The 16,694-nt window shown below is 38.2% G+C and overlaps 1 protein-coding gene across 1 annotated transcript in view; it reads right to left on the bottom strand.

Annotated features, from left to right (window-relative positions):
- Positions 1 to 16,694, bottom strand: part of Myh15 (myosin heavy chain 15) — a 125,259-nt gene that overhangs the window by 51,891 nt on the left and 56,674 nt on the right. Inside the window, exons 21-27 of the mRNA XM_052739927.1 lie at positions 16,035 to 16,171; positions 11,342 to 11,597; positions 8,425 to 8,667; positions 7,394 to 7,570; positions 5,487 to 5,632; positions 3,804 to 3,894; positions 1,166 to 1,555 (exon numbers count right to left, since the gene is read on the bottom strand). Of these exons, the coding sequence (XP_052595887.1) occupies positions 1,166 to 1,555; positions 3,804 to 3,894; positions 5,487 to 5,632; positions 7,394 to 7,570; positions 8,425 to 8,667; positions 11,342 to 11,597; positions 16,035 to 16,171 (1,440 nt within the window). The remainder of the gene's footprint in view (positions 1 to 1,165; positions 1,556 to 3,803; positions 3,895 to 5,486; positions 5,633 to 7,393; positions 7,571 to 8,424; positions 8,668 to 11,341; positions 11,598 to 16,034; positions 16,172 to 16,694) is intronic.

The raw sequence follows: 16,694 nt of genomic DNA, 5'->3' as shown, positions 1-16,694 counted from the left end.
CGAAGAAGCATGTGTTTGAGGCTTAGAGCCTGGCTGGTTGGAAGAACAGGTGCCAGGGGCAGGAATGCACAAAAGGAATAGCCTGCTGCAGGTGAACGTGGTGGGTTTGCTTTCACACATGCCGACTTGTGGACAGTGAGGCCAGTACTGATCTCTGAGAGAACAACGTAAGGGAACACTTTCAGCAAAGTCTGGGGAAGTAAAGACAGGTCGCAGGGATGAAAAGAAAGAGCAGAGATGAGCTACATAGAGACCTTGGGGGCAGGGGCTAACATAGATGCTTTACTGCAATTTGAGTTTTCAAAACAGTTATTTAATTTTTCAGCAGTTTCCAAAGATGAACAAAAAATTTCTTCTTTTGTTTACATATTTGCCAGTTTTCAGTAACCCTCTGTGCTCGTGAATTTAAGCATATTTCACTGTTTAACCGATTGAATAGCTATTGTATCAACCTCATATCTGCTGCTCCAACTAGCACAAGACCAGAATGTGAAAACCTCAAGTGCCAAGAAGTTCAAAGAAGAGGCCACTGTTGCTCGGTGGACTTCAAGACTCACTGCCCAGGGATATTCTAAGTGTCTACTGCCTGCATGCCAATGCTTTTCTTTCCTGCCAACACATATGTGGCTCAAACCAACAATATAACAGACACTCTTTGAGGTATCCATACACTGTTAACTACATAGGTCCATAAAGTACAAGAAGTATGAAGATGTAGTTATATCCACCTGAAATTTAAAATATATTTTGAAGAGCTTTGGAGTTCAGACAGAACTACAGACGGTCTGCTGCAGCTGCAAATTTCAATTCTCTACTGTTGTGATGCCCAGGAGAATCACTGGGCAGGGCAATCACCATGACTTCAGACCTGTTGCAATTTCAAAGCCCTTCTGAGATACAGAGTTTGTTCAGGCTACCCTGGGCAACTTGATAAGAGCCTGTCTCAAAATTTAGAAAATGCCAAGTTGTCTGGGGCTATAACTCAGCAGTAGAGTACTTGCATTGCATGTGAAAGACAAGGTTCAATCCCTGTAATAATGCACAGGAAAACCTTGCCCCTTCCATTAGCCAACACTTCTAGTTATCATTCAGAATTTTCTTTGCCTTCCCCTCCCCTGCTACTTCTGTGTTCAGATGCCTCTAAGGAAGGCTGGGAAATGTCTACCTTTGCTCTGGCCATCTGGTCGACACGGGTCAGGAGGTCATCCACTTGTAACTGCAGCTCACTCTTTTCTTGTTCGAGCACCTGCCTGACCTGCTGTAAATGTTCTACCTGGCCTTCAAGCTCAGCCAGGTTCTCTGCATGTCTCTTTTTCAAAGAGACAGAGGTTGCCTCAAAGTGTCTCGTAGTCTCCTCCATGTCATGGCGAAGCTTCTGAAATCTTGCTTCCTGTTGCTTGGTTACCTCCATCTGAGCCAAACTTGTGCCCCCTGCCTCCTCTAGCCTCTCCTTCAAATCTTCTAAGTCTTGGGTGAGGTCAGCTTTCTCTCTTTCCACCTTGGCTCTAGTGGTCCTTTCATTTTCCAGTTCCTCTTTCAAATTTAGTATTTGAGCCTGGAAGAATAAATAATTTCAACTTTTAATAATTACTTATGACATATTTCTATATGCAACAAGGTTGTTACATTTGTTTTATCTCAACTTAAAAAGCAAATGTGACATTTTTTTCTTTCCTCTTTTATAACTAAAGGAAATTCAACACCAAGAAATTAAGCAATTTTTCTCCAAAGCCATACCAAGAAGCATAATTATAATTTTCAATTCTTCCAGGTGCCCAGCCCTGCATTATAGACAATATCATTAAATTATATAAGGAGGGAGATTCTTAATAAAGAGCACCCCCTTTTTTAAAAAAGGACCTCTTTCATATGCCAAGAACAATTTTCATAGGGAGCTTACAAAAATGTGGCATAGTGAATTATATATGCAATACCTTTCTGAAATTTTTAACCCTCTTAATAATTATAGACTCTGCAAAACTGACAATAGAATCAACACCCATTCAAGCAACTTGCCCTCAAGAAACAACATCTATCAACCCTACCCACATGGCAAGTTGGTTAATTGGTTTCTTAGTCCTCAGATTCCAAGTAGTAGATTTGCAGTGGTGAATTAGAATTGGTGGAGGAATGGGAACTACTGAGGTGAACAGTCATCTGGGATGCCATTACAGGCAGGGGTTTTAGCCAAAGTGTTGATAGAACACTTGGAGCTCCAGATGCTCCAATGCAGCAGTAAAAGGTGCTGGAAACCTTCACAGAGTCACCATATTCAGTGAGGCAAGAGTGGCAATATTCACTAACACCTTAAGTAAATAGGCACAAGTTAGGAGAGACGGGAAGAAAAGCAAAGACTATTTACAAAATGTTTTCCTTTACATTAAATAAATTGGCTTAGAGAAAGTTATTTCTCTAGATCACGCCAGCTAAGCAGTCCACCAGTTTTGTATACAAGATATCCCAGGGCAAGTGCTTCTAAAATGTAATTTTACCCACAAGTAAATGTGGTCCCTGACAGCTAGTTACTGAATCTGAAATATTTATCTCCAATAATACTGTGCTTGACTCAAAATCCTCAGAAGCATGTCTTCATAAATAATTTTTAGAGAATCGTTAAGGCACACACAAAATTTTTTTTGGATAAGTTGGGAGTTTCATTTTCTTTCGGGTAAAGTCAATTATCATTTGAAGATGTACCTAGAAAGTATAATGCTTGGTTTTTAATGTTGTTTCTGAAAAGAAAGCATGTTCACAAGAAATGAGACTGGTTTTCTTTCTTTTTTTTCTTTATTAAGAAATTTTTTATTCATTTTATATACCAACCACAGATTCCCCCTCTCTTCCCTCCTCATGCCTCGCTCCACAGCCTTCCTCTCCCAACCCACCCCTTATTCCCTCCTCTGAAAAGGTAAGAGCTCCCATAGGGAGTTAGCAAAGCCTGGTACATTTGGTTGAGGCAGGTCCAAGCCCCACCCCCTGCATCAAGGCTGTGCAAGGCATCCTACAATAGGTAGTAGGTGCCAAAAAGCCAGCTCATTAACTAGGGATGGATCCTGATCCTACTGCCAAGGGGTCCCTTAAGCAGATCAAGCTACACAACTGTCTCACTTATGCAGAGGGCCTGAGACTGGTTTTCTTATTGGGCTTAAAATATCCCAGAAGATAAGCACTCAAAGGAGGCATTATTAAGATGTTAATGTGACATAAAAAAATCTATACAAATGTATATGCAACACCATGTATGCGTATGTGTATAGCCATAACAGTACTTTTAATTGTCTTATAACATGGTGATGTGGTGTAAAATAACCACTTAGTCTGAAATTTCCAAATTGCTATCCATTATCAGATAAAGAATGCTTTGGGTTTATGAAGAGCTATAGAATCTACTGAATTTTAAATTAATTGCTTTCTAACCGTAAAAGTTAAACACTAAGCTAATGACACAGCAGGTCATGTACTGTTCTTCCCACATAAACATATCGTTGAATTTAATCATTTGAGCTCAAAGCTGCCAAGATTAATGTGTTAAAAATTATGTGCTCAAGATTTAGCACAAGGACTAGTCCACAGCAAAAGTTCAAAGAACAAGCTACTTGTTATTATTCTCGTGAGAAAGAAATTTAAGATTAAGAGGTAATTATCCCTCCAGGGTCACACATTTGTGGGAGGCCATTTACCTTCTTAACTGCTACTCTTTACTCCCTCTGTCTACAGCTGGCTGAGGGTACCAGTTATGGGAGTGCCAACCATTATTCATGGATCTAAACACTGGCACACAGAATTGTCTGATAATTGGGTACCTGAAGCTCTTTCATCATCTTCTGAAGCTGAGATACCAGGTTCTTCTCACTCTCCACTTTTGAATTCATCTGACTCATTTCAAATTCTTTCCTGTTTAGGAAAATGTGACAAAGATAATCTGTCCGAATAATAGCACATATTTAAATACTTTAACATTATAGAATAGCATATGAATTCTTACTGTAATATAACCATTACATCTACATCTGATTTGAATATTATATAATCCCTGGTCTCTTTCTTCAAATCATGATCACATGTTTGGTGTGTGTCCTTCTAAACTCTTTTCTTTTTTTTTTTTTTTTTTGGTTTTTCGAGACAGGGTTTCTCTGTGTAGCTTTGCGCCTGTCCTGGAACTCACTTGGTAGTCCAGGCTGGCCTCGAACTCACAGAGATCCGCCTGGCTCTGCCTCCCGAGTGCTGGGATTAAAGGCGTGCGCCACTACCGCCCGGCCTAAACTCTTTTCTAAGTACTCATAAATGTGTGTGTGTGTGTGTGTGTGTGTGTGTGTGTGTGTATACAAAATAGTAGGGATATTTTAATTTTCTTTACTGTAGAATCTATCATATTACAGGAATTTGTATGTATAGATATATAACTTAACTTGACCCATATAATAATATAAGGGACATGCTTATACATGGTCTCACACAGAGCTTACTTTACAATCAGCCTGTAACATGTATTCAATCGAACTCTGGCCTACAGCCTTCAAAAGCATGGAGTATTATCTTCACTTTGCCAAACTGACATAATTTTCAACACTGACTATGAAGGGAACCCTGTCGGCATTTTCTAACATACTGTTCCCTTGCATTCTTAAGATGACCACAGACACATGCCAAGTGTAATAAGTTAGGAATATACAATCAACCATCACCAAGAACATGCTCGAGGCCAACACATGCATGCAAGCAAAGCCACTTGACTGCTTTATAAACTGTGGACCCCAACTTTGATATGTTCTCAGTTTTGACCTTGTATTTGGATCTTACTTTTGCTCCACTTATTTGGTAGAATCTAAATCTTTAAGTGTTATTTAAAAAAAAAAATCTGGTAAACAGAAGACAAAAGATACAAAGCATTAAAACATATGTCACCAACCAGCAGAACTAGACAGAAAGCCATCTTCCGGTCAGTTCCATAGGGTATAAAGAATCCAGGGGAACTGATGGAAATTTTTCATAATTTTTATCATTTCATATAATTATGACTTTATTTTAGGAATCAGTGTTTACATAGTCTACATAAATACTACTGCAGCTGTATCTGACAAGGAAAACATTATTACTTAGTGATCATAGAGCTCTCCAGGCTTCATATTACAGTCAGGTTTTCACTGTGTTCGTATCACCATTGGTCTCATCCCAAGTCAAAGAAGTAGGCCACTTTTTGTAGACTCAGATTTGCATAATTCACGTCTCCTCTGTTACTACTTCCAAAATTTTCACCTTCTAGGTGGATGCTTTCTGCTATATTCTCTAGATTGTGTCTTTATTTTTCCAGCTGTGTGATAGAGCCCTTCGTATTGAAATATCCCTTTCCCAAGCTTCTTGTCACCATCTTGGGTCTTGAAATATCTGGCTCTGGTCTAGAAACCTGATGCTAAATGAAACAAGAACACTGATCCTCCCGGTGTTAAGACTTTCCCGGAATCCCTTGGCATTGGGAAGGTGCTTACTTCCTCAGCTGCTCGGCCAGCTGCCACCTGCTGCTCTCCAGGTTCTCGGCATCCTCCTGGTTCTTCTTTAACTCGCCCTCTAACTTGAGCTTCTCCCTCTCACACTTCATTCTGGCTTTCCTCTCCCGTTCAAGGGCACCGTCCAACTGAAAAAAAAAAAAGGAAGCCTGCTTATCCAAATAAAAGGCAGAGTTTGTATCTTACTAAAGGTTCTTACATTAACTACTTTCAGGAAAAAGAAAAGTCTGGGAACAAATTCTGTAAATGGTGCATAGCAGCATTTTAGGGCCCACAGCAGGGCTGAGCAGGTAAAGGTACTTGCTGACAAGTCTGCAGACCTGAGTTTAATCCCCAGGATCCATGTGCTAGAAGGAAAGAATCAACTTCCATTAAGTTACAATCTGAACTCTACATGTGCTCCATGAATGAAATGTACACCACCACCACCCATAAACCAAATAAATCAAACATTAAACATCATTTTTAAAGTTTAAAGAGTTAAATAAAAATTATATGCATCAGTAGGTTACCAAAACAAATCTAGAAATCAATGATGGGTGAAAGTTTTACAGACTATAAATGATAAGATCTGTCTTAGAGTGGCAACCAATAGCAAGTGGCCAGTTGTCCATTTCATTACTTCCTGGAAAAAGTAGCTCACTTCTTCACCTGGCAGCTCATTTCCTGGGTGGATAAGTCCCATTTACTCATGGGTGTTTCTTTAAAACACAAGTGTTCTGCTTTCTAGAACTATAGTATGTAATCAGTCTATATAATCATCCATGAATATCCACAGCCTACCTGGGACTCACATGGCATGATGTTTTGCCCCTGCCCACTGCTTTTTAAACTCCCCACCTTCCTCTAGTCCATAACACTTGTTATATTCTGATATTGTACAAAACTACTCAGAGCATTCCAACTATCTCTGAGTTCATGTTGATAACAGTGATAGAGAAGTTTGTTTACTAGGAAGCTAGGAAGCAATTAAATACTACCCTCTGTTTATTGGTAGCCTCACTTTTTATCAATCTCCCATAACTAGTAAAATATATGAAATTCAAGTTGTTTAAAGGGATATTTCTCAAAGGTATGTATAAAAACCAGAATTAGATGAACTACAGATGTTATAAAAATAGAGGCACATGTTCCCTAGAATATGATGAAATTCCAAAGCAATAGCATTAGGAGGTAGGTCCCTTTGGGGTACGTAGGTCAAGAGGACAGAGCTCTGATAGAAAAAAAAAGTATAGGTCCTCTTAGCTGCCACCGTGTAAGGATAAGGCAATAAGATGTCAGTTCTGAACAACAGTGTGTCTTCACCAGACGCTGTGTCTGCCTGTTTGGATTGAGGAGTTTCTAGTCTCCAGAACTGTGGGAAGTTAATCTCTGTTGTTGAGAAGCCTGAAGTCCATGCAAGTTTGCTAGAGCAACTGAAATGGATGAGGTCACCAAAGAGTGTGCATGTGTTTGTTCATGTGCACACACAAACACCTGTCATGTCTTACAATGAGGTTGTATGAGATGGGCAAACCATAGAAATAGAAAAGGGAACTCAGTAACACAGAGAGGAAAATAATAGGAGAAAAAAGTAGATGAACACAAAAACGTAAGGAAGAACCAATCAGTCAAAGATGTCACTTTTTATTATTCACCTCAGTGTTGTCTCCCATTTTCCAGAGTTGTGCAAAAGCTACATTTAAGTATTCTTATACATATTCTTACACTCATACTGTCATGGTCTTTATGAGTGTTAAGAATAAAAGACTTCTACTGGTGAAAAATAAAGTGAGTTCGCTATGCTACTGAGTTTTCATGGAACTGTTAGGGTAAATTAACTAAGTAAAACTTAAAGATAGACTGTCAATAAAGTCAGACCACCAATCAGTCAGCCCGCTGCTGCTCACCGCTTCAACTTGCTGACCTAGCTTCAGGCTTGCTTTGCTCATGTTGCTGAGTTTCTCCTCCTCTATGTGCAGATGCTCCTGGGTCTGCTGCTGGACCTCCTGCGCAGCCTTCACTGCTCTGGTAAGTTTGCTGACTTCCTCATTGAGAGAATGCACTTCCTCAGTCAGGATCCTGACCTGTGGAAAGACGCCAGAACATTTCCCTTTCATAGTTCAAAATACTCATGAGGCATCTAATGTCATCAAGAGCCATTGACAAATCTCTAAATTCAATTTTTCTCAAAAAAAGAGAACAACTAAACCTCAATGTACAAACTGTTTTCAGAGCTCATTACTGCATAACAACAATATCATTAGTGGTAATTTCTACTTCTGTTGAGGATCTGGGTAACATGTGCTATCACATGATGCCTCAGTGTCCCTGAAATGCAGCAGTTCAAGAAGGGTTCCAGCAGACAGCACTTGTGAAGGTGGAGTTGGCCATCTGTCCTACTGGGAAGCAACACAGAAGCTATTGTAGAATCATCTACCCAGTACAGTTTCATCTTGGAGATTAGCTGCTTGTCAAAGGCTTCATTCAGACTCCTTGCTAGCCAATCCCCATACAGAAGCACAAATTAAAGCCCACAGCTAAAGCAAAAAGCCCAGGTCTTTACCTGGAATTAAGGAGATGGCTTCAAGGTCAGACTCAGAATCACTGCTAAAGCTGGGGCTTTAGCCATATCCCAAATTACCTTTTGGCAAAGGGCATCGTGTTCATTCCCGTTCCCAAAGGGACTCTTGGAGGTCCAATGAAACCATTTTGCTCTACTAGATTTTAGGTGCAATAATAGTTTATTTGTTACATTAAAGGGGTCCCAGACTTTCAAACTAGAAATCCGTGGAGGAAAAATATAGCTCATCAGACCCTTCACTTTTTGCTGATTCTGGCTCCCATCACTAAATTTGCAGGCCGCTGTGTTATTAACAGAGCAGAGCCCTTCTGTTATTCACCGAAGAATCCAGTTTTCCCAACACCACAGAATAAGTACCTTGTGCTCTGCTGCACACTTTTCCTTCTCTGACTTTGCCAAGATTGTTTCCAGGTCATAGATTTCCTTCTTCAACTCAGAACATTCATCTTCCAGTTTCCGCCCCCTGGCAGTCAGCTCAGAATTTATCTCCTCTTCTTCCTCCATCCTCCCAGACAGCGCCTTGACTCTGTCCTCCAGCTGCATCTTGGATTTAATCAGCAACTCACACTGTTCCTTGGCATTTTCCAGGGTCTCTTGTTCCTGCCATAAGAACGAGGAGAAGATTGTTGCCAACAATTGGAAGTAATTTATCTGCTGGGTGATGAGCCTGCTTAACACATAGTAAGGAGATAATTATCTGCCCTCTGCCCAGAAGTTTTACCTGCCTTTCATAGGTAGCTAAAATAGCATTTCCAGGTTCCTAACCCTGTTGTTGGAAAGGAAAGATGTTGCTTGTGTTTGGAAGAGCCTTCTATATTTTATGCCCATTTAGTAGATTAAGTGACCTCTTCTAAGGCACTTAATAGAAATCCAGTGGCCTAAGAGAATGAGCACACTTCCAAAAGTGAAAAAGTGTGCCATATATATAAATCAAAGCACCTAGAAGAACTGATGTGGGCACATAGACTGACAGCTGCTTAGAATATTATCTAATGGAGTTCCCTTGTATAATATAATATTTATAACATTGTAATAAATGCCCTGATGTATTTTGTTTAGTATAGATTTCTATAAACTGAGCTGAGCAGTACATTTTCATGCACTGGCTGAATTTAGAACTCATAAATTTACAAGTCATTACTTTCACTATTAATTCCAACTAAAATTTTTGCTTCAATGATTCTGCCAGCAGCAAATTCCTCAATATACACATAAAACATGAGTCCTGCTTATTTTTTCCTCTCTCAGATGTACTGTCTTCAGACAACACTGTTTCCCATTGTTCCCATGGTGTATATCAAGTGAAGTGTAGATGAAAAGGCTGCTGGAAGTTTCTATGGATGCTACTAGGGGGAGAAAAGTCATCAACAGTCTTGCCCAGCTGTGACCACTTAAAGCTACAATAATTACTGGTCTGGAAAGCTATGCCCAAATTGTACAATAGCGGCATAAATGTTATGGAAATTACCAACCTCTAAAACTGTGAGCTAAAGGAACTCATTTCTGTTCATAATTATCTCAGGTACTTCATTACAGTGAAAGTAAACCACTATCATTACCTTCATCTTTCATCTCCAGACCTCACTCTCCGTCCTAACTGAAATGACCGTTTGGGGAATTTATTACCTATCCTTTTAAAATACTCAAGTTGTGTCAGTAAAGAAGATACAAGCAGCATAAAGATAAAACCCTAGATTCATGGGTTCTGTGCAACTCCATTCTAAACAACTCCAGCTAAACAAAAAGGGCTCAAAGGGCACACATGGAGAAAGATAAAATAGTAAACCTAAAACTTGACTGAAGAATCAAAACACGAGGTCAACTTAGAAAAAAAATGATCAGGACACTTAGGACACGTCAAAGCAAGTCAAAGAAACTTCCTATATTTGAGGAATATTGAGAACATCTGGTCTTCCGACCTCAGGCTGACATCGGAACAGCTGTTTTCTAGAGCCCACTTTGCATGTGAACAGGACCTGGACCAGTCACCCAACACCGAAGAAGGAGGTCAACCTTTATTTACTGGCTACTTCATTAAATGTGCCAGTGGAACTGGAGAAGAGTCACACTGGCAACTTCTTGGCAGTGTAACATGGTGGGGAGAGCTTATCTTCTGTGCCTACTCTCTCACACGGAACCATTGTTCACTTAATACTGCTGTAAGGTGAGGAAGCAGTGGATTAAAAAAAGTCCTTGTCCTCTTTTACCTCTTTTGTGCTGATACTTTGTTTGTGGTCTAACGAATAAAGTTCACCTGAAGATCACAGGGCAGAGCTAGCCACTAGAGGCCAGGCAGCGGTGGCACACACCTTAAATCTCAGCACTTGGGAGGAGGAAGCAGGAAGATCAGGAGTTCAGGGCCACCCTGGGTTACAGGAGATTGATCCAGTCTAAAAGAGAAACAGAGCCAGGTGGTGGAGGCCTACTAAAATCCCATCTGCTGACTTGCTAATAGGTCATTGTCAGATAAGATCCAGAGCTTCAGTCATGTGTGGTGGCTTATGTCTGTAACCCCTGGACTCAGGAGTTTGTCATAGGAGGACTGCCACGAGTTCAAGGCCAGCTTGTGTTACACAGCAAGTTGCAGGCCAACCTGGGCCACACAAGAAGACTCGGTCTCAAAACAATAGATCTATAGGTTCCTGGTTCCATAATAGCTTGTGATGATATTATACACTGAATACCCAATGGTAATTTGTCTTTGTTTTTTCTTCTCTGCCTCTTCCTTCTTCTTGTCTTTCATGTATATGTGTGTGGTAGGTACCTGTGTATGCATGCACACGTATGCACATGTGTGTGGAGGTCAGAAGTTGATATCACATGTCTTCCTGAATGGGTCTCCGCTTTATCAATGAAGGCGGGGTCTCTAAATTGAACCCAGAGATTATTGATCAGCTAAACTATCTAGCCAGTGTGTGCCAGGGACTTCCCATCTCAGTACTCTGAATGCTGGGGTTACTCCACTTGCCAGGCTTTTTCGTAAGTTGTGGGTATGTAAACCTCTATCCTCACAGTTTCTGAGGCAAGTGCTTTATCTACTGAGCATCTCCCCAGCTCAGGTTTATGGCTTTTTCTAAGACAGCCGACCAGTGGAATTACTTCATTCTAATGCAAGGTTTCTTTTTATGTGTTTCCACAGGCTCGGTTTAATAAAAATGTACAGTATTTAGAAAGCCAGTGCATGCTTATTTTTCTCAAGTCAGCAACAGTTCTGGAACTAGTTAGTCAAATTTAAAGCAAGCCATAAAGAACAACAGGTGCTGGGAGCACTCACAGCCTGCAGCTTTAGAAGTAGATCACTCTTTTCTTGGACAAGGGAGACTTGCTTTGTTTTCAGTTCCTCCCTCTGGGATTCTGAATTCGCCAAAGCCTTCTGAAGTTGTGCACACTCTTCCTTCAGTCCCGCTACCTCCTCTCCAACTCCCACAGACTTAGCAAGAGGCTTGGTCTTGAAGAAGAGCCCCATCCAGGGCCAGCTCTTCACAGCCATAAAAGCTCTTATGTTCTCTTGGATCAAAACAAGGGCACCCCTAAAGTAGGAGTGAAAAAAGAGAAAGACGTTAAGATATACTATTAAAAAAAAGAATGGCAATGCAATTATAAATGAAATAAAACCATCACAAATGACCCCAAAGAAAAATAAAGGGTAATAACAGACTGCTACAAGTATTTATAAAGCAAAACTATGATAGGCTAGAAGAACTGTATTTGTGTCTGGACATCTAATCAACAAAGTTAGGTCGTTGGAGTACACTACTAACTAGGGATGCTGTGACTCCTGCATCTCCCTCTCTCTTTCCATCTGTGAGCATCACCTTTTACAATAAACTACTTAGCATGATTTATGACCTAGCTTCACGATCTGAGACAACAAAGCTTATTATAGACTGAAGCATCTGGAACTGTGTGCTAAAATAAATCTTTCCTTTCTCTAAGTTAATTAGCTCAAATATTTTGACACATGTCACACATACGGAAAATCTGTGACATAACCAGAAATGCAAAAATGAAGGGACTCTATTAAATTCCTAAAGAGAAATTAAAAATAATTATTCCAGGGGAAGTGAGTGAGATACAGGACAATTTAGTAAAATTAACAAAATAATTCATGATCTGAATGACAATTTCCATAGAGAGAAAGAAGTCACTAAAAAGAAGTCTTGGAACTAGAGAAACTTTTCAGTAAAACAAAACTTAAAACTGATTAGCTTCAGCCACACACTAAGCCAAAGAAAAGGAAAGCCTTGTAAAATTGAAGGCAGGACTTTTGAAGTAAGACCCTCATATATTTCTTTAAAACAATGAAAAAGAATAAAGAAAGTTCAAGAAATCTATGACATGCCACTAAGTGAAGAACACTCAGATCCAGGAAGCTTGAAGGACCAAGAAACCTCAACTAGAGAAGGTCCCCTCATCACTGCTCTAGTAGCACCAAGGGTGGAGAGAACCATCAGAGCCATGCAGACTAGAAAAACATGATTTGCAACCAGAAGGTTGTAAACTTTTGCAATCAGATGTTTGCAAACTTTCTTAAAACTCAAGTGTGCAAAAGTTTCTAGAAACAAAGAGTTTCTGTCCTGTATTATTACGGTTTGCAGGGCAAATGTGGATTTTTTTTTTTAAAATCTAGTCTCAAAGGCTTTACCATCACAATACGGACAAAGGGCAATAATCATATCTTAGCCCTAAAACTGACATTGTCTCTAACAATGCACCCAATAAAATGAGCAGAAGTATTGAAGTGTTTAATTCTACTTCCACTACAAATGAATGCTGCCTCTGACAAAGTGGTTTATCTTCAAAATGTAGAAACCATGGGCTGAAAAGTGTTCTTAGAATACAGACCTTAATTAAGACTAAATTAGAGGTTACTCCACCTTATATATAAAAATAATGAGAGTTTAAATAAACACAACCAGCACAGTTACATAGTTATGTTAATGAAACACAGAAAAGAGAAAAATTAAGAAAACAATCCCATTTATAATTACATAATAAAATAAACTACCTCACAATAAATAAGACCTGGAGGTAAAAATATCTGTATACAGAAAATTAAAATATTAATAAAAGGAACCAAAGAAGATCCAAATACATGGAGAAAAATCCCATGCTTATAAACTGAAAAACTATTTTAGCATAATTTTTGTTTGGGGATTTACAGTCCATAACAATGGAAGGCGTGGAAGCAGAAGTGTGAGGTGGGTGGGTGGTCACGTTGTCTTTGTAGGCAGGAAGCAGAGGGTCTAGGGTTTCGGCACCTATGGTGCTGCTGCCCACATTCATTCCAATCTTCCCTCCCTGGTTAAACCTCTCTAGAAGTAAGCCCGAATAGACCCTTCCCTTCATTTAATTGTTTTTCTCAGATATTTAATCACAGCAATGATAAAAGTAACAAATATGCCCACTTCTGAATATATATATATATCCTGTAATCCAGACAGTTTCAAACTCCTGATCCTCTTGCCTCCATTTCCCAAGTACTGGATTACAGGCATGCAACACCATGCTTAGTTAAATATAGTTGATCTTAAATGCTCTCAACACACCCAAAATATATCTATATGAGGTGATACAGTAATTAGCCTGATTGCAGCAATCATTACACAAAGTGCATATATATGAAAACATCAGATTGTATACCATAAACATATAATTTTGTCAATTAAACTTCACAAACACTGGGAAAAGGGAAAGAATAAGCCAAAAACAAATTGGAAGAACAAAAACGAGGTAACAAATGAATGAAGTTGAGGGGAAAAGAGAAATGGAATAATAGTTATCCAGTTGATATATTAAATAAATAGATATACATGTAACATAAAGGAAAGGAGAGAAGACAAAATAAACAATACTAGGAATAATGGCCTAGGAATTAATAAAGATTATTTACTGTGAGTAAAATTGTACACATAGTAAATACTTAACATTTATAATTGAGTAGTACATAATATAAACAGTTTATAACATTGCATAATTTTTATTTAGTAAATAATTTATAAAATGACTCAAGAAGAAAAATGTAATATGTCTAGACACATTAAAAATTATGAAATCATCAAAAAATACCAAATTTGGATTATTTTATAGGCAAATGCACAAGAGTCAATGACTAGATAATTAAATAAAATGTTTCATGTATGGAAAGAGAAAACATTCTCTAATTCTTTTACAAAGTTAGAATAATATTTGTCTAAAACTAGATAGCAGACTAGAAATTAAAGAAAATTATAGGCCAGTCAATTGATTTTTTAAAATCTCATTGTAACATTATTACAAAATGCATCAGTGCCAATCAAAGTAGTTTACATATTTTAAGATCTATCAAAATTTAACACATTTACAAGTTAATTTATAAAGACCATATATTAACAGATACAGATAGAAAATTTAGTGGGTTCGTGATTTAAAAAAAAAAAAGAAAGCTTTTAAAAGGAAAATGGTAGAAATGGGAATACTCTTTAAACAATACATCAAAAAATTTAAGCTACAGAAAATATCATCCTTTAAATGGAAATGATGGCTTTTGCCAATGTCAGAAATATATCAAAGTCTAAAGTACCACATATTCATGAAAGTATTCAGCAAGAGGAATCTCATGGACCACTGCTGAGTAGTAAAATCAGAAAACAAAAGCCTGCAAAGTTAAAATTGTGAGAACAGCCATCTGTGCCTGTGCTGTGTTACTAACTTATCAGAGAATGGAACTTTTTAAGTTACGTCATCTTCAAGAAACCCTTCCATATAAGAATGGGGGAAATATTATTAAAATGTCACTAGAAAACCATAACATATTGGAATGGCACATGATATTTTAAATAGCACAGATTTAATTTATGGGGGAAAGGAATACATGTGGTATATTTAAGCAAATGGTCTACTGTACAGCAATTAAACTCAGTGGTCTAGCCCTACACTCATCAACACTGATATACTTTTAAGAAGACTTCTAAACATTGATGGAAAACTTCATAAAGAATATTATTCACATGAAGTAAGCATGAAAAGTCATGCATATGTTTAAGGCCATCTGTATATCACCTAAGGCTACGCAGAGAAACCCTGTCTTGAAAAACCAAAAAGAAAAGAAAAATCTTTATTAAGACAGGCATAGTGGTGCACGCCTTTAATCCCAGCACTTGTCAGGCAGAAGCGGGTGGATCTCTGAGTTTGAGGCCAGCCTGGACCACAGAGGAAGTTCCAGGATGGACAGCTTAGAACAACACAGAGAAACCTTGTCTCAAAAAACAAACAAACAGAAAAAGATATATCTAGTAAAGAATGAGAACATTTTTTTATATTAACTATACATTTATATATGTGATAAAAATAATTAACACTAATTTAGGATCTGGGAAAAATAGATTTGAATGAAGGAGGAAAATACACAAGGACTTCAGTGGTGTCAGTTAATAATTTTTAAATTGTCAGCAATTGTATAAAAAATTTTAAGAATTAATATTCCTTGATGATGTTGCCATGAGAATATTATCTACATTTTTATGAAGTTTATGTAGTTCACAATAACTTTTGATAAATGATTTAAAAACAGTAGATTTTAATGGCCTCATTTGAGAAATAAAAGAAGTAAATATGAAAAAAAAATTTAAAACTTTACACAAGTATATACAACTGGAACCAGGTAGGGTAGCACACATCTGCAATCTCAGCCTTCTCAAGAGGCAGAGATAGATTACTGGGAGTTCAAGGCCAGCCTGGTCTACACAATTAAGTCTAGGCTAGCCTGGGCTACATAGCACCTTCTCTCAAACAACAATAGCAAAAAACAAATAATATCATTGGGGAAGACAGCAAGGTCCTTTATGCCGCCTTTTCTGTATACAGATATTAAAACATTTTCAAGACTCTGACTAAGCAGACTAGTCTTTGTACCACAGTCTATTTATTTCAGGGCAATGACCAAAGTCACATTGGTTGAGGCATGAATTAACATAGAGAGTTAATACCTTTCTTCTAGAATCTTCTGGAATGTAATACGCATCAGCTTTCCCCGTGCTCTGGCTTGGAACAAGGTGAAGACTTTAGATATTTTCTCATCTCTCCTTTCTTCCAACTGGTCCAGAATGCTAGGTTTTAGAAGCACCTAAAGGAAGTAAGCCAGGTATAGTCTCACTCATCAGATGAATTCAGCAGTCTTTTGAATGATGCCAAGAACAACAGAAGCAGTCTACAGGACAACTTTGTCAGCCCTATGTCTTTGAATTTGTATTATTCATTGCATAAAATTTACATGCTAGGGAATCCAACTTTCTAACTCTAAAGGTTATAGAGGACATTTTATATTGGATATGTTGGCAACCTGATCATTTACTCTGTACCCTCCTCTTGACCTAATAATAACATTTAAAAAACATGATCCAAGTTACAAAATGAGCTAGGTACACAGTACTCCAAAGGACTTGGCAGGATTCACAACTACCTCTGAGAAGGACAAGACAAGAAACATTCATTTCTGGGTATGGTAGGTCATAAACAGTTGTGTTGAGTACTTGTTTGCTTTTCTAAATAATTTTTAAATATTAATTGGTTTTTGCTAACTGGCAATGGTTTTATTTTTATTTTCAATGTTTTAATGGAAATAAAATAAGAACATTCTCCCCTCCCTT

The sequence above is a fragment of the Peromyscus californicus genome, unplaced genomic scaffold, assembly GCF_007827085.1.
Source record: "Peromyscus californicus insignis strain IS unplaced genomic scaffold, ASM782708v3 Scaffold_16__1_contigs__length_79575227, whole genome shotgun sequence".
NCBI classification, from domain to species: Eukaryota; Metazoa; Chordata; class Mammalia; order Rodentia; family Cricetidae; genus Peromyscus; species Peromyscus californicus.
This window is presented reverse-complemented; position numbering and strand designations above follow the sequence as displayed.